General features: G+C 35.1%; 1 protein-coding gene across 1 annotated transcript in view; it reads right to left on the minus strand.

Annotated features, from left to right (window-relative positions):
• Positions 1 to 302: 302 nt before the first annotated feature.
• The window catches only part of LOC124373210, a gene marked incomplete at both ends in the record, with an annotated part of 29,214 nt that continues 4,357 nt past the window's right edge, over positions 303 to 25,159 (minus strand). Inside the window, 4 exons of the mRNA XM_046831608.1 lie at positions 303 to 377; positions 2,398 to 2,474; positions 5,779 to 5,908; positions 11,079 to 11,239. Of these exons, the coding sequence (XP_046687564.1) occupies positions 303 to 377; positions 2,398 to 2,474; positions 5,779 to 5,908; positions 11,079 to 11,239 (443 nt within the window). The remainder of the gene's footprint in view (positions 378 to 2,397; positions 2,475 to 5,778; positions 5,909 to 11,078; positions 11,240 to 25,159) is intronic.

Below are 25,159 nucleotides of genomic sequence, written 5' to 3' on the forward strand. Positions count from 1 at the left end.
TAACATTTTAACCTTATATAAATACATAAAACACCAAAATAATGTTTTCTGTTTGGAATATTTCTTGTTCTGTGGCACCACATAGGAACCCTCAGTCCTGACACTGGCACCTGCAAATCCCATTACACAATTGTAACATTTAAACCTTATATAAATACATAAAACACCAAAATAAATGGTTTCTGTTTGGAATATTTCTTGTTCTGTGGCACCACATAGGAACCCTCAGTCCTGACACTGGCACCTGCAATCCCATTACACAATTGTAAACATTTAACCTTATATAAATACATAAAACACACCAAAATAATGGTTTGTTTGGAATATTTCTTGTTCTGTGGCACCAACATAGGAACCCTCAGTCCTGACACTGGCACCTGCAATCCCATTACACAATTGTAACATTTAACCTTATATAAATACATAAAACACCAAAATAATGGTTTCTGTTTGGAATATTTCTTGTTCTGTGGCACCACATAGGAACCCTCAGTCCTGACACTGGCACCTGCTGCAATCCCATTACACAATTGTAACATTTAACCTTATATAAATACATAAAACACCAAAATAATGGTTTCTGTTTGGAATATTTCTTGTTCTGTGGCACCACATAGGAACCCTCAGTCCTGACACTGGCACCTGCCAATCCCATTACACAATTGTAACATTTAACCTTATATAAATACATAAAACACCAAAATAATGGTTTCTGTTTGGAATATTTCTTGTTCTGTGGCACCACATAGGAACCCTCAGTCCTGACACTGGCACCTGCAATCCCATTACACAATTGTAACATTTACCCTTATATAAATACATAAAACACCAAAATAATGGTTTCTGTTTGGAATATTTCTTGTTCTGTGGCACCACATAGGAACCCTCAGTCCTGACACTGGCACCTGCAATCCCATTACACAATTGTAACATTTAACCTTATATAAATACATAAAAAACCAAAATAATGGTTTGTTTGGAATATTTCTTGTTCTGTGGCACCACATAGGAACCCTCAGTCCTGACACTGGCACCTGCAATCCCATTACCCAATTGTAACATTTACCCTTATATAAATACATAAAACGCCAAAATAATGGTTTGTTTGGAATATTTCTTGTTCTGTGGCACCACATAGGAACCCTCAGTCCTGACACTGGCACCTGCAATCCCATTACCCAATTGTAACATTTAACCTTATATAAATACATAAAACAACAAAATAATGGTTTCTGTTTGGAATATTTCTTGTTCTGTGGCACCACATAGGAACCCTCAGTCCTGACACTGGCACGTGCAATCCCATTACACGATTGTAAACATTTAACCTTATATAAATACATAAAACACCAAAATAATGGTTTGTTTGGAATATTTCTTGTTCTGTGGCAGCACATACGAACCCTCAGTCCTGACACTGGCACCTGCAATCCCATTACCCAATTGTAACATTTAACCTTATATAAATACATAAAACGCCAAAATAATGGTTTGTTTGGAATATTTCTTGTTCTGTGGCACCACATAGGAACCCTCAGTCCTGACACTGGCACCTGCAATCCCATTACACAATTGTAACATTTAACCTTATATAAATACATAAAACACCAAAATAATGGTTTCTGTTTGGAATATTTCTTGTTCTGTGGCACCACATAGGAACCCTCAGTCCTGACACTGGCACCCTGCAATCCCATTACACAATTGTAAACATTTTAACCTTATATAAATACATAAAACACCAAAATAATGGTTTGTTTGGAATATTTCTTGTTCTGTGGCACCACATAGGAACCCTCAGTCCTGACACTGGCACCTGCAATCCCATTACCCAATTGTAACATTTAACCTTATATAAATACATAAAAACGCCAAAATAATGGTTTGTTTGGAATATTTCTTGTTCTGTGGCACCACATAGGAACCCTCAGTCCTGACACTGGCACCTGCAATCCCATTACACAATTGTAACATTTAACCTTATATAAATACATAAAACACCAAAATAATGGTTTGTTTGGAATATTTCTTGTTCTGTGGCACCACATAGGAAACCCTCAGTCCTGACACTGGCACCTGCAATCCCATTACACAATTGTAACATTTAAACCTTATATAAATACATAAAACACCAAAATAATGGTTTTGTTTGGAATATTTCTTGTTCTGTGGCACCACATAGGAACCCTCAGTCCTGACACTGGCACCTGCAATCCCATTACACAATTGTAAAAACATTTAACCTTATATAAATACATAAAACACCAAAATAATGGTTTCTGTTTGGAATATTTCTTGTTCTGTGGCACCACATAGGAACCCTCAGTCCTGACACTGGCACCTGCAATCCCATTAAACAATTGTAACATTTAACCTTATATAAATACATAAAAACACCAAAATAATGGTTTCTGTTTTGGAATATTTCTTGTTCTGTGGCACCACATAGGAACCCTCAGTCCTGACACTGGCACCTGCAATCCCATTACACAATTGTAAAGCGGTAAAAAGGGCTGGTTGATTGGTCTAGTTTTTTAAAAACTATACCTTCTGGAGTGGGTGAGGCATGACATCATCGGATGAAACAAGGTGGTTGGAAACGGATAGTTTACTGTGAAGTACGACTTTTGGAGTAGGTGAAGTGAAACATTATAGGTTTAGAGGGTAAAAAGGGCTGGTTGATTGGTCTAGTTTACTGCAATGATTGCCTGTTGGAATAAGTGGCGCATAACATAATGAAAGAACATGATACAACAAAACTTAAATTTAATCTGAATCCCTGTGGAATATATGAATACTTTTGCTACATAATATTTCATACAACCAAAAAGTACTTTCAGGTGTACTACAATAAAATTTACAATATACTATTTTCTTCTATGTGAACTAGAATGAACACTGAGCTAGAAGTAAAATTAATCTGATTTGTATTTTTAAGATAAAACATTTACCCGAAGCGGCGTGATTCAGTTCTCCACAAATCCTCTTAACAAAATATGGATCCTAACACTGAGCTAGAAATAAAGTTGATGTGATTTGTATATCAAAGATTGACCAATTACCCAAAGGAGACGTGATTCTGTTCCCTACGACTCCCCTTAACAAAATATGGATCCTAACACTGAGCTAGAAATAAAGTCGATGTGGTTTGTATATCAAAGATTGACCAATTACCCAAAAGCAAACGTGATTCTGTTCCCTACGACTCTCCTTAACAAAATATGGATCCTAACACTGAGCTAGAAATAAAGTTGATGTGATTTGTATATCAAAGATTGACCAATTACCCAAAGGAGACGTGATTCTGTTCTCTACGACTCCCCTTAACAAAATATGGATCCTAACACTGAGCTTGAAATAAAGTCGATGTGGTTTGTATATCAAAGATTGACCAATTACCCAAAGGAGACGTGATTCTGTTCCCTACGACTCCCCTTAACAAAATATGGATCCTAACACTGAGCTAGAAATAAAGTCGATGTGATTTGTATATATCAAAGATTGACCAATTACCCAAAGGAGACGTGATTCTGTTCCCTACGACTCCCCTTAACAAAATATGGATCCTAACACTGAGCTTGAAATAAAGTCGATGTGGTTTGTATATGCAATCAAAGATTGACCACTTACCCGAAGCAGACATGACTCTGTTCTCTACGACTCCCCATAAACAAAATATGGATCCTAACACTGAGCTTGAAATAAAGTCGATGTGGTTTGTATACATCAAAGATTGACCAATTACCCAAAGCTGACATGACTCTGTTCCCTACAACTCCCCTTAACAAAATATGGATCCTAACATTGAGCTAGAAATAAAGTCGATGTGGTTTGTATATCAATGATTGACCACTTACCTGGAGCAGACATGACTCTGTTCTCTACGACTCCCCTTAACAAAATATGGATCCTAACACTGAGCTTGAAATAAAGTCGATGTGGTTTGTATACATCAAAGATTGACCAATTACCCAAAAGAAACGTGACTCTGTTCCCTACGACTCTCCTTAAACAAAATATGGATCCTAACACTGAGCTAGAAATAAAGTCGATGTGATTTGTATATATCAAAGATTGACCAATTACCCAAAGGAGACGTGATTCTGTTCCCTACGACTCCCCTTAACAAAATATGGATCCTAACACTGAGCTTGAAATAAAGTCGATGTGGTTTGTATATCAATGATTGACCACTTACCCGAAGCAGACATGACTCTGTTCTCTACGACTCCCCATAACAAAATATGGATCCTAACACTGAGCTTGAAGTAAAGTCGATGTGGTTTGTATATATCAAAGATTGACCAATTACCCAAAGCAGACATGACTCTGTTCCCTACAACTCCCCTTAACAAAATATGGATCCTAACATTGAGCTAGAAATAAAGTCGATGTGGTTTGTATATCAATGATTGACCACTTACCTGGAGCAGACATGACTCTGTTCTCTACGACTCCCCTTAACAAAATATGGATCCTAACACTGAGCTTGAAATAAAGTCGATGTGGTTTGTATACATCAAAGATTGACCAATTACCCAAAGCAGACATGACTCTGTTCCCTACGGACTCCCCTTAACAAAATATGGATCCTAACATTGAGCTAGAAATAAAGTCGATGTGGTTTGTATATCAATGATTGACCACTTACCTGAAGCAGACATGACTCTGTTCCCTACGACTCCCCTTAACAAAATATGGATCCTAACATTGAGCTAGAAATAAAGTCGATGTGGTTTGTATATCAATGATTGACCACTTACCTGAAGCAGACATGACTCTGTTCTCTACGACTCCCCTTAACAAAATATGGATCCTAACACTGAGCTTGAAATAAAGTCGATGTGGTTTGTATACATCAAAGATTGACCAATTACCCAAAGCAGACATGACTCTGTTCCCTACGACTCCCCTTAACAAAATATGGATCCTAACATTGAGCTAGAAATAATGTCGATGTGGTTTGTATATCAAAGATTAACCACTTACCCGATGCAGACGTGACTCTGTTCCCTACGACTCCCCTTAACAAAATATGGATCCTAACATTGAGCTAGAAATAAAGTCGATGTGGTTTGTTATATCAAAGATTGACCACTTACCCAAAGCAGACATGACTCTGTTCCCTACGACTCCCCTTAACAAAATATGGATCCTAACACTGATCTAGAAATAAAGTCAATGTGGTTAGTATATCAAAGATTGACCACTTACCCAAAGCAGACATGACTCTGTTCCCTACGACTCCCCTTAACAAAATATGGATCCTAACATTGAGCTTGAAATAAAGTCGATGTGGTTTGTATATCAAAGATTGACCAATTACCCAAAGCAGACATGACTCTGTTCCCTACGACTCCCCTTAACAAAATATGGGATCCTAACACTGAGCTTGAAATAAAGTCGATGTGGTTTGTATACATCAAAGATTGACCACTTACCTGAAGCAGACATGACTCTGTTCCCTACGACTCCCCTTAACAAAATATGGATCCTAACACTGAGCTTGAAATAAAGTCGATGTGGTTTGTATATCAAAGATTGACCAATTACCCAAAGCAGACATGACTCTGTTCCCTACGACCTCCCCTTAACAAAATATGGATCCTAACATTGAGCTAGAAATAAAGTCGATGTGGTTTGTATATCAATGATTGACCACTTACCTGAAGCAGACATGACTCTGTTCCCTATGACTCCCCTTAACAAAATATGGATCCTAACATTGAGCTAGAAATAAAGTCGATGTGGTTTGTATATCAAAGATTGACCACTTACCCGAAGCAGAAGTGACTCTGTTCTCCACGACTCCCCTTAACATAATATGGGTCCTAACATTGAGTGGCAAATCGTTTATCTCATATTCCATCTCAAAGTGTTGAGACTGAATCTCCTCCACTGCCGGTTTCTGGAACACAACAAAAACCACATTGATATTGCTTTTGAGCATTTTCCACAGTTGATGTATCCATTACGGTAGAAGATACAATATATATATAAGAAACAAAAATGTTCAAGAAAGAATACATTACATCAGAACATTTTTTTTAACCAAATTTATTAGATGATGTTATGTGCATTCAGTACTAATTAACTACGAGTTTCTAAAACTGAATTCTGCTATGCAATAAATATCTTAAAAACTTAACTAATACTGTTTAAAAAAATAATTTTCTAACTTTAGGGTCTATATCTACCCAAAAAGTATCAAAAACAGATTAAAAGTAAACCAAATATGATTTAGAGGGAGTGTCTAATGTCTTAGCAATGTCTAATTTGTACTTAGCACTGTGTCCAACAACTTGTATCTCAACTAAATTGACATTTAGACCTTGCTCTGGAGATCCATCTGGAATTAATAGTTTTATCAACGCAATTTTGAGAACTATACTGAAACACAATGTTAAAACAAAACAGCCATACCTCGCTTTTAATAATTTAACAAAGTGTGAATCCCTATGAGTCTAGATGTTATCTAACACAATGGGTTATCTAAACATAACTGTTGAACAAAAGTTACCTGGAACGTATGTTATCGTTACAACCAGATGTTTACAAAAAATTGTAAAAAGCAAACACTACTAACAACCTTACAAAATTACAAAGTGACTGATATAATAATTGTAGTAACTGTGTTAATAGGTGTCATTAACTACCTTTTTCTAGATTTCATAAAATTTATTTTTTTTAGTTCTTTGCTTCATTGAATTATTTTTAAAAACTTACTAGCGACAATAAGTGTAGGTAAAGACTGTGTGTTCAAAATGGTAACTGAGGTAATATCAAATGTGTCATAGAAAATGTATTGAATATTAATTTTTTTAAACATGCAAGTGTAACCTATACCTTAAGCTACAAATTGAAATTGTAAAAACTTGTGTAGACCACATATAAGGTGATGATGGTAGAGGGGAGGCGTGACCAAATGTCAATATACTAAGAGAGGCACCTAAATTTTAATTCCAACCCAATAGATCCTCAAGGTTTGGTCCATTTAAACAGTCACGAGAAACATTGCCGAGATAAAAAACACACAAACTGCTAACTAGAACGGAAAACTATATTGGTGATAAAAACCGTTATCTCTGGAGAGCGGGAAGCACATGTTTTCATACTGAGAAATGCTTCTAGTCGTTACAATCTGTGCGTTTTTGTTCAACTGTGTACAACAGGTTGGAGACGTAATAAATTTGTTACGTAAAGGTTAGGTTTGTCATGTAGGAGTTTTGTATGAGGCTTATTTTTTAAGTAAAGTCCATTTGAACACAAGTACACAACGGAAAGGTTATTTCAAAATAGTAAATTTATTTTCAGAAAGTACATACTTCACTCTATTTTTTGACATAGTTACTAAGTTTGTTCAAACACTTATCATACCTCTCAGCCAATTTTAAAATACCCTCTTCATAAAAACTTGCCGCCTGCTCTGATAACCAAGAGTTCACTGCCACTTTCATGTTATCATCATCATTGTAAAGGTTGCCACTGAGGTGTTGTTTGAGGTGGAGGAACAGATGGTAATCACTCGGTGCAAGATCAGGACTGTAGGGTGGGTGGTCAAAAACCTTCCCAGCCAAAACTGTCCAATAAACCACCGGTTCTGACATGCAGTGTGAGGTCTGCTTTGTTATGGAGAAGGACAATTCCCTTTATCAGCATGTCGCGTCTCTTGTTTAGAATCAATCTGCGTTTGCAGTATGCTTCTGCATTGATAATGGTTCCTCGTTGCATGACATCGACCAATAAAACACTGAGCCTATCTCAAAACACTGACATCATGATTTTGCACTGGGAGAGGGAGAGACCTTTACAGGCGAGTGTGTGTGTGTCTCCATTCCATGCTCTGTTGCTTCGATTCAAGCGTGATACAAGAAACCCATGTTTCGTCTCCAGTTACAATCTGACTCAAGAAGCCTTCACCTTCTTTGTGATAACGAGTCAAGAACTTCATCACACACTCAAATCTTTGGTTTTTTGTGATCCTCTGTTAGGAGTTTTGGGACCAAACGGGAGCACAGTTTCCTAAACTTTAGGTGTTCAGAAACAATGTTGTAAAGCACTGATCTTGTCACGTTAGGAAATTTGTGAGACCTGTTATTGTCAAGTGTGTTCTTCACACACGAATCCTCGCATCAATTGACACTACCAAATCGTCTGTAACAAAGAAGGGCAACTGGAGCGATCCTCATCATGGACGTTATCACGGCCATCTTTGAATTTTTTGCAGCAGGCAGGTTTCCTTGGCGACAAAACCGTATCACTAAGTAAAACTCACACACGGTAAGCGAGTTGATAGTCTTAAACGTTTTGAAAGCACAGAACAGAACCATACAAGTTAACTACAGAGCTGAAACTGAGCCCAGTTGATCCCGAGGCATGCCGGTACACACACTCGTTGCGGTATTTGCGTGAACTACTACTGTCAACAACAAAACGGACCTTATGTAAAAAACATGCCTCATACACACTGCAAGTCTGTAATAAATAGATTTCATATTCTATCCTCAAATCATAAAAAATTATTATATCAAAATTACAGACCAAAATCATTCATAATGAAGAGTATTTTTTAACATTCAATGTTACGTACCTTTGAAGGAGATTTATATTAGTTTGTATCTGGGAATTTTAATTTGAATCAGAATGTGTTATATGGTGCCTACATGTGATTACTTATCTATGTTTATTTTCTCACACAAGTTCTTAAATTATTCACATTGAATTACTTGCCTTGTGTACATTTTATAACCTCAATTATTTTTTTAAATATAGAAACAACTGCAAAATAAAATTTTAGGTATATAAAAAATTCTACACTTTTAAAGAATAACAAATTACATTAAAAAGTATTAAATTGTCTTTCTTTACATATTAAACACTTAATGTATATAAACGCACTCCTCATCCTCCTCAACTTTTTTTATAATGAAAATATTTCATATCAAATTCTCTAGGATGAGTTCCACTTTAAGTTTCTTTACAATTAATATTTTTACTATTTTTTTAAACACTTTTCACAAAATTAGTTAGCTCAGAACTTTAAAACTACATATTGGAGCACAACAAATTAATCAAAGGCTATAAGCTTCTTAACTAGAGCACTTCAATTTATCTTATAAAAGTTTGATTACATATTAAGAGAAAACACATAGATATGATTTTATGTACATAATTTTTCTTTTGTATTTTACCAATTTTCTAAATATTGGGAGAGTCAGCAGAAAACTTTAAATACAACCTCCATCTGTGGTTTACTAAAAACACCCAACACTGTTTACAAAATCTGTTATTTTGTTCCAATACCAAATGACAAGCTGATAATTTGAGCATAACAATATTTATAAAGGCCAGCCAACAGGCAAAAAGAGGGGGAAAAAAAAAAAAATTTCATCAAACACATTAATTTTTTACCTTACTTATTTAGTCCTAGACCTGTTGTGTGAACATTTCAGCTATATAGTTATGTGAACTGGATCTGCCACACTGACACAGCATGAGTCAATGAAGGTTTTTTCGTATTAATATCACCTTAATGAATTGAAACTTCTTTTATTTTGATACCAATTAACCCGCCTGGATGCAGCAGAATGATTGCAACTATTAAAATATAACAGAGACATTCTTCTTGTCCAAATTTTACCACTAAATAACTAAGTTTTCGTAATACTTTGAAAGGTTGAACCTGGACCTGTTATGTTTCAGTGACAGATCAAGGCACTTCAGAAAGTAAAATTCTCCCTCTTACAAACAGAATGTCAGTAGCCTGAACTGGTGCTTTTGTAACTGGAGGTATCCATCCACTTCTGGCTTCTACATGTCAAACAAGGAAACGCAAAAGCAAAGCTACATGAAATCTCGTGAACACCATAGGAATACAAGTTTGAATGCTGTAACTGTACTTTACCGTAGTGTATCTTCCCATGATTTAAGGCCTTTCATATACAGATTTCTGATATAAAAAACAATTCAACTGATCTGTAAATCTCGTAAACACCAGAGGAATACAAGTTTGAATGCTGTAACTGTACTGTACCGTAGTGTATCTTCCCATGATTTAAGGCCTTTCATATACAGATTTCTGATATAAAAACAATTCAACTGATCTGTAAATCTCGTAAACACCAGAGGAATACAAGTTTGAATGCTGTAACTGTACTGTACCGTAGTGTATCTTCCCATGATTTAAGGCCTTTCACATACAGATTTCTGATATAAAAACAATTCAACTGATCTGTAAATCTCGTAAACACCATAGGAATACAAGTTTGAATGCTGTAACTGTACTGTACCGTAGTGTATCTTCCCATGATTTAAGGCCTTTCATATACAGATTTCTGATATAAAAACAATTCAACTGATCTGTAAATCTCGTAAACACCAGAGGAATACAAGTTTGAATGCTGTAACTGTACTGTACCGTAGTGTATCTTCCCATGATTTAAGGCCTTTCACATACAGATTTCTGATATAAAAACAATTCAAACTGATCTGTAAATCTCGTAAACACCATAGGAATACAAGTTTGAATGCTGTAACTGTACTGTACCGTAGTGTATCTTCCCATGATTTAAGGCCTTTCATATACAGATTTCTGATATAAAAACAATTCAACTGATCTGTAAATCTCGTAAACACCAGAGGAATACAAGTTTGAATGCTGTAACTGTACTGTACCGTAGTGTATCTTCCCATGATTTAAGGCCTTTCATATACAGATTTCTGATATAAAAACAATTCAACTGATCTGTAAATCTCGTAAACACCATAGGAATACAAGTTTGAATGCTGTAACTGTACTGTACCGCAGTGTATCTTCCCATGATTTAAGGCCTTTCATATACAGATTTCTGATATAAAAACAATTCAACTGATCTGTAAATCACATGAACTTTAAATTTATCAATGTTTGTGTGACTTTAACTCTTATAATATACAGAAAACTCTTATTTACTTTTGGGAACCAATTTTATTTTTAAAACATTACTTTTCTACAACACCATCGTTAATGTTTATGATACCATTACTCCTGGAAGGGTCAAACAAATACTATCTTGAACAAAAACAGCAGTTAAACCAACCTTTGCTGGTTCTGTTGTAGTCTCTCCTTGGCTATTTTCCTTAACTAACGTAGGTATATTGCTCTCCAAACCTGGTTCTGTTTCAACTTCCGTTTTCGTTCTCTGCACTAGCAATGAGTCAAACCCTTCCTTTATCAGTGCTACAATTAAACTGATAGCCACTGTAACAGAAGTTCAATTCACTTTTAAGACAATTTATAAATAATTACAAATAAAATTCTTATTTAACGTATCTAATAAATACTCCAAATATAAAACAGCATACAAATTCTTTGTCCTGGCTCAGAGTGTTTTTACAACCTGTTTTATTGTCACTGTATAATAATATCTATTTAAAGCTATGATGTAACTGAACCAAAGTAGTGAATTTTTAGCTTACCTGCAATACTTAAAAACATAAAAAAAGTACCCATAAATATAACTATGGATAATTTGTACAGTAAAAAAACAAACGAAATAACACATTTCAATATATATCTGAAGTATTCATATGTATTATTAAGGATCCGTGAGGTCCTTCTAAAACTATTTGTCGTCTCTCTGCATGTCCGTGCAAGAAGTCTTTATAGAAAGGTCCTGCAGACTTGAAACTTGGTACATGAGTCCTCTTGGTTCAAGGAAGAACCGTAATGATTTTGGTGTCAAAAGTTCATAATTAAAGATCAAAATAAAATTATAACATTTTTACATTGGTTGTATGGGTAACCATGTAGGCAATGAGAAAATCACAGAATAAACAGAGTACAACCGTGTGACATTGTGTAATATAGTAACACAAAGTTACTTTGTTGTATTGGTTGTATGGGTAACCATGTAGGCAATGAGAAAATCACAGAATAAACAGAGTACAACCGTGTGACATTGTGTAATATAGTAACACAAAGTTACTTTGTTGTATTGGTTGTATGGGTAACCATGTAGGCAATGAGAAAATCACAGAATAAACAGAGTACAACCGTGTGACATTGTGTAATATAGTAACACAAAGTTACTTTGTTGTATTGGTTGTATGGGTAACCATGTAGGCAATGAGAAAATCACAGAATAAACAGAGTACAACCGTGTGACATTGTGTAATATAGTAACACAAAGTTACTTTGTTGTATTGGTTGATTTGTATCATTACCTTCTGTTGGGTCCTTCAGTATTCCATTGTATCATTGTATTAGGCAAGAAACACATTGATAAAATATAAGTGAACTGAATTATAACTTTGGACATCATTAGAATGGACATTTTCAATGGTACGTCAAATTGATATATTGTATTAGGCAAGAAACACATTGATAAAATATAAGTGAACTGAATTATAACTTTGGACATCATTAGAATGGACATTTTCAATGGTACGTCAAATTGATATATTGTATTAGGCAAGAAACACATTGATAAAATATAAGTGAACTGAATTATAACTTTGGACATCATTAGAATGGACATTTTCAATGGTACGTCAAATTGATATATTGTATTAGGCAAGAAACACATTGATAAAATATAAGTGAACTGAATTATAACTTTGGACATCATTAGAATGGACATTTTCAATGGTACGTCAAATTGATATATTGTATTAGGCAAGAAACACATTGATAAAATATAAGTGAACTGAATTATAACTTTGGACATCATTAGAATGGACATTTTCAATGGTACGTCAAATTGATATATTGTATTAGGCAAGAAACACATTGATAAAATATAAGTGAACTGAATTATAACTTTGGACATCATTAGAATGGACATTTTCAATGGTACGTCAAATTGATATATTGTATTAGGCAAGAAACACATTGATAAAATATAAGTGAACTGAATTATAACTTTGGACATCATTAGAATGGACATTTTCAATGGTACGTCAAATTGATATATTGTATTAGGCAAGAAACACATTGATAAAATATAAGTGAACTGAATTATAACTTTGGACATCATTAGAATGGACATTTTCAATGGTACGTCAAATTGATATATTGTATTAGGCAAGAAACACATTGATAAAAATATAAGTGAACTGAATTATAACTTTGGACATCATTAGAATGGACATTTTCAATGGTACGTCAAATTGATATATTGTATTAGGCAAGAAAACACATTGATAAAATATAAGTGAACTGAATTATAACTTTGGACATCATTAGAATGGACATTTTCAATGGTACGTCAAATTGATATATTGTATTAGGCAAGAAACACATTGATAAAATATAAGTGAACTGAATTATAACTTTGGACATCATTAGAATGGACATTTTCAATGGTACGTCAAATTGATATATTTTCGTTTAGTATTAAAAATTATTTGTGATAGCATGACCAATTTTGTACTCGTAGTCAAACGCACTATTTAGGTTAAGTTTGATAAATGGACAGGATTAAACAAATTAGGGTACTTTGGGATTATACCGACCACACCAGTATGAAGAACACAAAAATATAAATTTATAGAAACAAACATGATAGAACGAAAAAACAACTGTTTTAATTACAAAATTACAAACATTTCCAGGTATTGTGATCGGTATTGTTGTCGCTGTTATCTTATCTTTCTCAAGAATCCCGATTAGGGCAGGGCGCGGCATCACATGATTTGCACGGCACATAATTGCCTTTCCATTACAATTCAATTTATATTTCTGATCAGCACCTCTAGAATTTGATATTTTACTGATACGTACTATATCGAGGGATGTTTTTCTTTCGCTGATGGCCGGAGGCACTCGCATTTTGGGTGGCGGAGTGTGATCAAGAATAAAAACAAGTTTTGAGTGTTTTTTCAATAAAGAGTTTAGTTTTAGTTTGGTAATGTTTGTTTTTGTTGAATTTTTGTGTTTGGAGAAATGTAGAGGTAAAACACGGAAGTATAACAAAGCGACGTACCAGCAGAACGGGCGGCGAGACTCTGCAAATCACGTTATCTACTAGACCGCTCGACTTTGACCTCTGTCTGAGGGTGGGGAGGGGTTTGCGATAAGACAATTCCTGTTTTATATTGACGAAATATTGTTCTAACGCTAATCTAGTAATCAGTAGAAGCAAAATGCCAAATAACGATTCGTGTCTGGGTGTGGTCGGTAAAATCCCAAAGTACCCAAATTAGTTTTAAACAAATTAATTTTTGTCAATGGTTCACTGTACTGCCTACAATTGGTAGAACTAATCTATTCTATAAATTTATATAGGTTTAAATTTTTTCAGTTTATCTATAAATTAACCTTTTGGTGTCCGTGGAATTAGACTTGGGCCACCTGTGAGTAGTGGTGCTACAAAAACCCAGCTGGAAGTATCGTGCTCCAAAAATTGTTCCAGTTAAATGCATCAAGCTCACTTATTACGTAGTTGATTGGTTTTAAGTGGGCGTTTTCTTGTAGAAAACTAAATTAACAATATTTTGAGCCAATTGGACATACTTTTTTGACCAATTAAATATTTCGATAACCTTGGACCAGTTAGACATTGTAGTTTTTTCTAGAAAAATGCTTTCGACCTATTAAAAAATAAACACAGACTTAGATGTTTATCACCTAAATTGGCCTTCTTCTTCTTCTTCTATGAGGCGGCCTACTGATATGCACTTGAGACTGAAGGGCCTTTTGAACAAACCCTGAAGCACATCATGAGGCCGAATAGTCTCAACCGATGAGGTCTTCCTGGGGAAATTCACCACCATTGTCCAGACTACTAACGATGGCATACCACTCCCTTGCTATTTCAGGGCAGTCAAAGAGCAGGTGTTCAGCAGTTTCATCCTGCTCATCACACATTCTACAGAGCGGATCCTCCTGAAGGATACTGACTCTGTGAAGATGTTTCTTCAGGTGACCATGTCCTGTAATCAGACCTATAATTCGAGAAGACGCTGATCTGAAGGTCAGAAACCACTCTAGAGGAAGCCGACTGTAGTACCATTCTGCTCATTCTCAGACCCGGATGCAGCCTCCACCTTCTCTCATGTTCAATGTGATTCCCATGCCTGAAGACAGTAGGCACTCCTCCTTGCCATAGTCCGAATGACAATGTCCAAGGGGGCGAGTTGAGACAACAGTCTAGAGCTGCGTCCGGCGCACTTGGAAAAGCTCCAGTGATAGCAAGGCAAGCCAACCTTCGGATGCTAGCCAGGCCAGCTACCGCCATCTTGGCCTCTGTTTTTGGCCACCAGATAACAACAGCCTCAAACATTAGTGCAGGTCTAACCACGGAGGCATAAAGCCAATACAAAAACCTCGGTTTTAAGTCTCCAAGACCTACCTATTACACGTCTGCACTGAATTAAAGACCATTTCCCTCTAGTGATAATCCTTTCCAGATGGGGTCCCCAGTTCAGGACTCTGTCAACGATTACACCCAGGTACCAAAAAAATTGGCCTTACTATATAAATTGAAAAATAATGGGTTAATTATTTTAGTCAGCATATTTTAATAATAATTTATGAAAGTTATTTACAAACCGAACCCAAAAACAATAGAAACAAAAATTGCATTCATGTAAAGAAAAAACAAATAATAATTTTTAATGTTTTTTTCTAGAAAATATAACTTTACATTGTTTTATGATGCAAACAGTGAAAATTAGGTGTGATAGTTAATTGGCTATTGAGTAAATGAATAACGAGGCATGTAAGGTTTTGTAGTTTGGTTTAGTTTAAGATTAAGGTTTGTGACATATTATGAGCAAGGGTTGCTGTGAGAGGATTTAATAATAGGTTAGATTGGCAGTACAAATACCCTCAAATGAACCAACACATATTTTATTTTTGACAACATCTCATTAAATTGATAAAAGATTTTAACTAACAATTGATTGGGTCAACCGATATATTAAGCACAAATTTTAATACCTTAATACTTTGAAGACATATTTAATATTAAATTACTCATTACAATTTATTTTAAATTTAATTCATTATAACATTTACTAGTAATTTTGTAGTGTTGCAATAATTATGAGTTCATGGACCAACGTGAGAAACTTTCTTTTAAATAGCTAAACATTTATATGAATTTACATCTTCGAAATTGTGAACATTTAAATAGATATGGAATTGAAAATTATTAATGAACCCTAAAATATACTAAGTTCTTAAAATTACTTACATTTTATTCCACTTCACACTTATTACGCCTAGAGATATTTTTCCGCACAGGAACACCAACACTAGCACTCCCGAACCTCGCTTTTCGACTTCCCGTCCTCGACTTCCTTGTTCTTCAGTTTTGATGTTCTTCTCCCGCCAGCTCATGACCACACCTCTTCCAAATCTCTCCATCATAATTGGTGAGTACCAATTTTTTCATATGAGCATGGCTGCCCCTTACATCGTCGCACGGTTTTTTTATATATAAGCATTTCCGCTGCTTAAGCAAGCATTTCCTGTTTGTTCACCATCGGCGTCTGGGCGGATGTGCGTATCCACTTACATCCGGAGGATGTTTGTCTCGAATTGTAATACAAGACTTCCTTTCCAGCAACTATCTGTACATTGATTCTATGAATTTTATTTTACTAATAATTACGTATGTCTTACATTCCCCTGGCTTAATGACGATTCTACCTACGAATCGTACTTATTGTCTAATTAAGGTTATCCATTGGGTAGTCATGTTCATGTACTGTAGGCTTCAGGAATTTTATTTTGATGTTGTTAATGTGGATGAAGTAGAGGTCTATAAAAAGAAGTAGTGTTGATATAGAAGTCCAGGCTAATAAAATGTACAAAATGAGTTCCGTGTTGTTTACTATGTTTTTGTCGTGATTTAGCTGGAAGTGGTGTTGTTCTTGTAGATTGTGAACGAAGTAGGTGAATGCGCAGGTAGCTCGGAGAGTAGGTAGTGTTGTTTTGTTGAGAATGCTGTGTAGACATCTTCCTCGTTGTCTGTTAAGTCATGTATTTGGGGTTCTGTCGCAATGTCACAACACCGTTCGAAGAAATCTCCGTCGAACGTGAGCGATCTTCTGTTTCTATCTGGTTGTTGTCTTTGGATGAATAGGAGGTGTTCTGCTACCATTTGTTGATGTATGAGGGTTTGTAATGTGGAAAGGTTGTTCTGTATCTTGCAATAGGTTTGGGAGTTGTTGAGGTTTTTAGGGCAGAAATTTAAAGAGGGTTCGTTTTTAGGTAAATTTTGCTGTGTGTTGAAAGGAATTTTGTATATGATAGGTATGGAACTGATATAAGGTAGTGTCTGAGGCATTGGAGTAAAGTACGCTCCTATGAAGATTTTTACTAGAGGCTTATTGGGTTCTTCTGTGTTGTAGGTTGATGTGCTGGCAAAGGTGGTCAAAAGAGGCATGGCAAGTGCTGTCAGTAGTAGTAGTAGGAAGTGCTGTAAGGACTTCATCTGTCTCGTGGGTGGTCGGGACGGTTAGAGTGCTGTAGACTGGTGTCTTGTAGATTGGTGTTTTGTAGACTGGTTTCTCAGGTTGTATGTAGTTGGCTTTTTGGTGTCATAATTCTAAAACTTAATATCTACAGGTTACATATACATTTTAGGTTAATATTTTATAATTAATACATATTTATGCCTAAGGTTTTTATTTACAGAAATCTTTTATTGGCCTCTCGATGGTGTGTGTTCGTATTTCCCAAGCTCTATGTAATAATATTTATTAAGCATCTTAATCTCTAGTGTTCTTAAATAAGGTCAAGATTCAAGATTCAAGATTCAAGATGTCCAAGGTTGATGTATTATGTTATAAGATGTATCCAAGGTTCGAAATTATGTTAATTTATTATATTACAAAAAGATACTACGCACCTTTGTTTCTGAGGAATACGTAATATCCCTTCTTTGTGCTTAATGTCTATAGTCATTATTATGATCATAATATATGTTGCCAAATGAAGGCTGTATAGTTTGTTTATGAGCAATATTGCCGTGCTAATACATGCTATTTAGATATATGTTACTTTCCTTCAATGGTATATTAGATATGTAATATTTAAACATGTCATTTAAGTCATTTACATGTCATATATTGAAGTATTTGTTTTTCATAGGATTATATAATATAGAACATCTATGTCTCTTTCTTTGAGATGTATCTCAGGAAAATTGAGTCCTTGTAGGGTATATTATGTTTACATTGTTATCTACTAACTTAAATAAATATGATATATGTAGTACACTTTATCATATTTTATATTCCTTATTACTAGGCTATATATATATATATATACACACAGATCCCTCAGGTAAGTCTAATATGTACGTTGTATCAAGTTAGAGTACGCTTTGTTACTGTAGTAAACGAGTACGTGGGAAACATTACTTGCATACTAAGCTGTCTGAGCCACCAGGGCCCTTGGCGACCCAGACCGCTGGTACAAGGCAATGCCCCCTAGTCATAGTCACAACACAGTCGGTGTAGTATAGCGTGGGAAGTTAGTTGAGTTAGCAGAAAACTTATCTGCCTGGGAGACATACCAGAGTCACGGTCAAGTCTTACTAGCCAGTCTAAGTACGGTTACCGTAGGTTACAGGCTCTGCTCGTGTCGTGTCGTGTGTGCTGTGTTAGTGTCCTGTGTATTGGGATTATCTATACCAATATCTTTGGTACGTGTAACCTATCACTTAATCACTAAATTACAGTAAACCTCACATTAAAATACAAAGTTAGGCGTTTTAATTTTCTAAAACTTTTATGTCTTTATTCTCTATCGTTTTCCGACACAACATCGAGATTTTAATATACATTTTTATTTCTGTTAGACTTACTTCAGTGACTCTCAAGGTTATATAACGTTATAACTAATCATTCAAACAGTAATCAAGTTAACCGACCTCTCAACTCCTGGAGTATAATACCTATTCTTTAAAGCGATTCTTGCGTGACTATGTGGTAGCTTTTTAACCTCATATATTATGAAAGTATTGCGAAGATACTTTTGACTCTCTTCAAATTTTACTACAAGGCAGTGAGTGCACAGTGATGTTCATGAGAAATATTGTATATTTTATTCTTGAATATTTTATTATTGCTCAAGTCCCTTCATATTTGTTTTATATTCTTTTATAGAATAATTTCATTCTAGCAACATGTATTGGTTGTTCTGTTAACCTTCCCCTGTGGTAAATTTCTACTGCATATGTCACTTCGTTAATTTTTTTCTTGACAACGAAAGGACCTCTAAATGGTGTTTGAAATTTACTATATTTTTTTGTGTGGTCTTTCGGGAAATGGACCAAGACTTCATCGCCGGGGTTTAAATCCAAATGAGTTTTGTCACGGTCAAAGTATTTCTTTTGCGCTTCCTGGGCTTTTTTCATGATTTTCGGCATATCTTTGCGTATTTGCTCTAAAATTTCTATATTTTCCAACACCATTTTTTCGGGATTAACCTGTAAATATATACAATCAGATGGTAAGTTAGCTTCGTAACCAAACATGAGGTAGTGCGGTGTGTAGCCCGTTGAAATGTTTACAGACGTGTTGTAGGCAAATGTAAACTATTTGTACATATTTTGACCAAGGTTGGGGTTTTTCCACAACGTAATGAGATATTGCCTTGATTAGCGTGTGGTTGTATTTTTCAACCGCACCTTGTACTTGTGACATACAAGCAGTGCCTGGTCTTTGTTCAATCCCGAGTGCATTTAGTAACTGTGAAATTACAGAATTCATAAAGTGTGTTCCTCTGTCATGATTCATAATTCTAGGAAATCCAAATGTGCAGAATAGATTTAATAATTTTTGCGCTACTGTGTTCGCATCTGCATTTCTACAAGGGGTTGTAAATGCCATTCTAGTGCAGGCATCAGTTGCAACTAGGATATATTTGTAACCATTACTTTGTGTAATATTACCTACAAAGTCTACTGTTATTCTGTCAAAGGGTTTTATGGAGGGTGCAATAGGTTGTAGTAGGCCGTAATTTTTGTTCGTTTTTGGCCTACGTAGTTGACATTCTTTACAAGTTTTTGTATATTGGAGGATATCACGGTACATATTCGGCCAGTGATATCGTAATTTTATTTTTGAAGCTGTTTTTTAATGTGATAAGTGTCCACCTGTGTAGGGGTTGTCATGGAATATTTTTAATATTTCTTGTGTTTGTTTTTGGGGTATAGCCAATAAGTTTCTAGTTTCTTGTCCTTTGAAAGTTTTGAAATATAACAATCCATCTATTTCTTCGTAATGTTTTGAAGCCCGTCTGATTTTTTTATTTACCGCCTCAGGTGAGGTCATCGCAAGGCGTATTTGTTTCAAATAACTGTCTTTAGCTTGTAGTAGGGGTAGATTTGTCTGTATCAAAGTATTTAAAGTTAAACACACGTCCGTAAATTCTTCATCCAAAGGTTGTTCTAAAGGATTTCTGCTTAAGGCGTCTGCTAACACGTTTGTAGCGCCACGTTTATGTTTTACTACAATGTCGTAGTCTGTTTATGACAGTGCTAATCTGTTTAATCTATTGGAAGTGTGCTTAAAATTTTTATAAAACTGTAATGCGGCACAGTTCGTATAAACTGTTGTTTGTCTACCAAGCGTGAATTCTCTGAAGTAGTTCACAGCATAGGTTAGCGCTAGCATTTTCACGTTCAGCATTGCTGTAACGCATTTGGGTATTTGAATATTTTTTTGACATGTAATAAATTGGGTACATTCTATTATTTTCTTCATCTAACTGTACTAACGCTGCTTCGCATCCAATCAAACTGCTATCTGCATAAATGTGTGCTTCCCTGTTGTCCTTCCAATGTGATAGTAATGGTGGGTTTGTCAAAATTTGTTTGATTTTTATAAAAGCCTGTTCACATAGATCCGTCCATTTAAATGCCATGTTTTTATTTGAATCTTTTATTATCTCAGTAAGGGGTTGTGCTATTTTGGCATAATTTTGGATGAATCTGCGGAAGAATCCTGAGCATCCTAAAAATTGTCTCACTTGCCTTACACAAGTTGGTCTTTTAAATTCGGTGATAGCTTCTACTGACTGTTTTTGGGGTAAAATGCCTTCCCGTGATACCTCGTGTCCTAAAATGTTTACACTTTTGTAGAGAAATTTACACTTTTTTGTATTTAGCTTCAAATTAACTTTTTCTAGTTCTTCTAATATAGTTTCTAGATTATGTAAGTCATTTTCAAATGAGTCACCATAACAAATTAGGTCATCCACGTAACAGATGACTTTATTATAAAGGTGACGGTTTAATATCGCATTCAAGGCTTTACTAAATAATGTGGTTGAAGTTGAAAGTCCCATCGGCAGTCGGCAAAACTGTAGAAGTCTATCAGGTGTTTTTATGGCTAGGATATGCCTATCTTCTTTCCTAACCTCCATGGAATAAAATGCATTTTTAAGGTCTAATTTTGTAAATGTGTGCGCTTTGTTCAAAGAGCTTAAAACCAGGTTTCCTGAAGGAATGGGGTGGGCATCTGTTTTCAACTGTGCATTAACCTTCCTGAGATCAGTTACCATTCTGTCGCTTCCATCTTTATTTTTCACTAAAAATACTGGGCTTGCATATTCTGTGTAATCCTGACATTCCTCTAATATTTTTGCTTGTACTAAATCGTCCAATAATTTGTTTAATTTTTCCCTTTCTGTTTTACTCTGCCTATACGGTGGTGAGTTTACAGGTTTCGTATTCGGTTTTAATTCAAGTTTAACAGGAGGTATGTTTGCAGGAGTTAAATCGATTACCTTTGTTGTAAATATGTGTCTGTATTTTTGTAAAACGTCAAGGACTTTTTTGTGTTCTTGGAGGTTTAAATGTGGTGAGATATCAAATACTATGCCGTCCTTATCTGTCAATATTGTTTTTCCTGTGTCACTTGTAGTGGGATGGTGTTCCAGGGTAGGCTGTGCTTCAAGAGTTGGGTAATGTATATGTCCTATCGTAGTATGTGCGGGTATCCTTTTTGGGAAATTTGATGCATTATAAATATTTACAATTGTATCTGTACCATCTTCCCCTTCTGAAAGATATGCATGACATTTCTTTTTTATTCTTAGATTCCTATCTGTTTCGATGGCTGTTCGAGACTGTATACCTTTTAAGGAGCTAATCCTAATATGCTGATGTGGTGCTATAATTATGTCTTGTGGGGCTGTTACGTCTGTTATTTGCTGTACTTCTAACTCCTGTGTGTTTTTAAAATTCTTGATGTCTAACTGCCACTGTTCATTCATAGGTATTATATGTTCAATCTGATATTTGGTAATTTTTATTGTTTTATTTTTATAGTTTAACTCCACGCAGTTCTGAAATAGGAATATGTTTCCTACCAATATAGGGCTGTTTAGATCAGGTGTCACATAAAACGTGTCTTCAAGTATAACTTTGCCAATTTTTATGGCGATTTTTGTCGAACCCAAAACTGTTAATGGTATACCGTTAGCCGATATCAACGAGGGTATGTTGCTAGTATTTAATTTTGTTTCACAAACTAGGTCTGCTCTAATAATGTTTATGTTACATCCTGTATCTATAATGCAGGGTACTGGATGTCGAGGGTTTGTGGTCAAGGCTACGTCTATTGTTAGGACAGGTATCTTCTTCGTGGTTTTATTTTCGTAATTAAATATGAGTTCATAAATATCCTCTAATAATAATGTTTTATTTTTCCTCGGTCTGTGTATCCTGTCTTGCGTTATTTCTTGCAAGTTAGTACAATCTATCATATTCTGTTTCTTCTGTTGCTCTATGTGATTTAAAATCTGTATAGTGTCTATCTCAATGGTTTCTTCCAATCCAGTATGTGTGTTTACCTCCTCCATTGTACTGCAATCTGGGTCCTGTTTTACGTGCGCTACCCCCTTTAATACGCTAGGTTTTATCTGTCGTGTGAAATTTTCTGAGACTGCAAGGTTTCTTGTAAAGCTGGGTTTATTTATATTTGTTGTCCCCGAGGGGTTTGGTTCGCTTAGGGTTGGGGTTGGATTGAACACAGATTGAAGTTTTATGGTGTGTATAGGCTTTTGCATAATAGGTTGTTCAATTTCTTCCATCTTCTTTAAGGGTGGGAATTTTTGATTATAATCTATGGCTTTAAATATCACTTCTGAACTGGTCTTTCCAGGGGTTGATAGTGGTAGTACTTTGGGGTTAGTTGGAGTAAATGTCATAGACTTTATATATTTGTAAGTTTGTCGATTCCTTTGGTTAAGATCTATAGTGTTATTTGTTTTCGCTTTTAGTAAGGGGGAAGTTCGGTAAGGGTTAGTATGACCTCCCCCTATTTCCCGTTTTTTTGTTGATTCTGTTTATAATAATTAGACTTGTAACATGATTCGATATTGTGGTTTGTTCGCTTGCAGTACCTGCAGAACAGCTCTTGTGTATTGTTGGTTTTAGGTGCCAAGCGGTTACTTTGGAGTTGAGAAGTTAATGAACGTTGCTTGAACCAACAACGTGTTATGGTTGTTCAATTTGAACCAACACCACTAAACAATTAGTGTTATGGTTGTCTTTACGGCAAATAGTGCAATACCTATTTTGTCTAGCAGGTTGTATTTGGGAATGGTTTTGTCTCCTCCTATCACTGAAGGTAACGTGTTTAATCATAGGTGGCCTTTGGGTTTGTTTGGGGTAGTTTGGGCTTTCCATATGTCTATTCTGGTGAGGACTAGGTGTTCTATCATATATTGGCTTATATTTTGAGTTTTCATACGGGGATGGAGACCTTTCGTACCTGTGGTTATGATTTGAAATTTGGTTTGTAGTTAGGGTAGCTACTAAATTGGTTAGGGTGTTAACTTCTGTTTGTAGTTTATGGATGATGTTTTGTTCATATAAGGGTGTACTATAGGGTCTGTTTGCTGCAACCCTATTGTACCTTTCTTTGTTTTTCATTTGTGTTAGAACTAGCTGTTCTGTAATTTTTAAATTAGTCTCTAGATCACTTAAACCCTTTTAACCCCGACGTCCGTACTATACGGACGTCGTAAAAATGGCGTCAACTCCCGACGTCCGTATAGTGCGGACGTGTACTTTTTATTACTTTACTGGCCACCTATTTCACCAAATGCTTTGAAATTTCACAGACTTGTGCACAAAGATATTTTGCATCGAAATATATTAGTTTGTAATGGTCTGACTTCGTATTTTGTCAGTCTGTGACTGAGCAATTGCAGTTCGTCTCGACTGACTGCTCACGCTTGTTGCAGACAGCTGTATATCACGTATATCAGCTGTTCTTCACAGTTTTAGGTTAAAGCAGTGTAAAGTACGGCAGTTAAAGTTTAGTTTATTATTTGTTTGATTTCAAAATGAGTAAAAGACATCGTTCAAAGTCTCCCGTAAGTGAAAATACACTAATTAGTAACCTAGTTGCAAATGGTGTGGATGTGATTAGTGTGATGACGATTTGAGTGATGGATATCTTGAAAATTTACATTTTTGTAGTGATGTAAATATTGTTTTAAAACTTTTTTTTAAAATTTATATTATAAACAGTTTTAGTTATTTTGTCAGAAATAACTTTGGTTTTATGTTTATTTTTAAGTACAAGTGAATTTTAAAGGTCTTGTTACGTTGCCTTGCCCAAAAATGGCAAAAAGAAAAATTTACACGGCTTTACAAAAATTGATGTTACTCCACTTGTAAATCAGGTAGGCCTATAATTTTTTGTTTCCTTTTATTAAGGATTAAATATATCATAAAGTAAATGGGTATTTTTGTGTCAAATATTTTTTTATCTATATGGTTTCCATGATCAAACTTGAAATTTTTTCATTTTTATTTATTTTTTATATATTCATATGTATGTAAAAAAAATTACTTTCAAAATAATAATTTTATTTGTATATTTCTGTAAGCTAAATGTATAAAGAAGTAAAACAAAAAAAGAATTACCTAAATATCTTAAAAAATAACTGAGTTATGAATTTTTTTACAAAACCCTTACATTTTGTCTGAAAATGGCTTGGGATTTCTGGCACATCACTTGATTTAATGGCCGGGGTTAAAAGGGTTAAGGTGTCGTTTTTCAGGCCTATAACTCGTTCACAGATTTCTGGTTTTAGTCCCTGTATGATAAAATGTATAATTTGCTTGTCCTGTATTGTAGGGTCATATCTTCGGCATGTTGTTAATATATCTAAAAAATAGGTTAGTGTTGGCTCGTTCTCTCC

The sequence above is a fragment of the Homalodisca vitripennis genome, unplaced genomic scaffold (genome assembly GCF_021130785.1).
Source record: "Homalodisca vitripennis isolate AUS2020 unplaced genomic scaffold, UT_GWSS_2.1 ScUCBcl_5074;HRSCAF=11621, whole genome shotgun sequence".
In the NCBI taxonomy this organism is placed as follows: Eukaryota; Metazoa; Arthropoda; class Insecta; order Hemiptera; family Cicadellidae; genus Homalodisca; species Homalodisca vitripennis.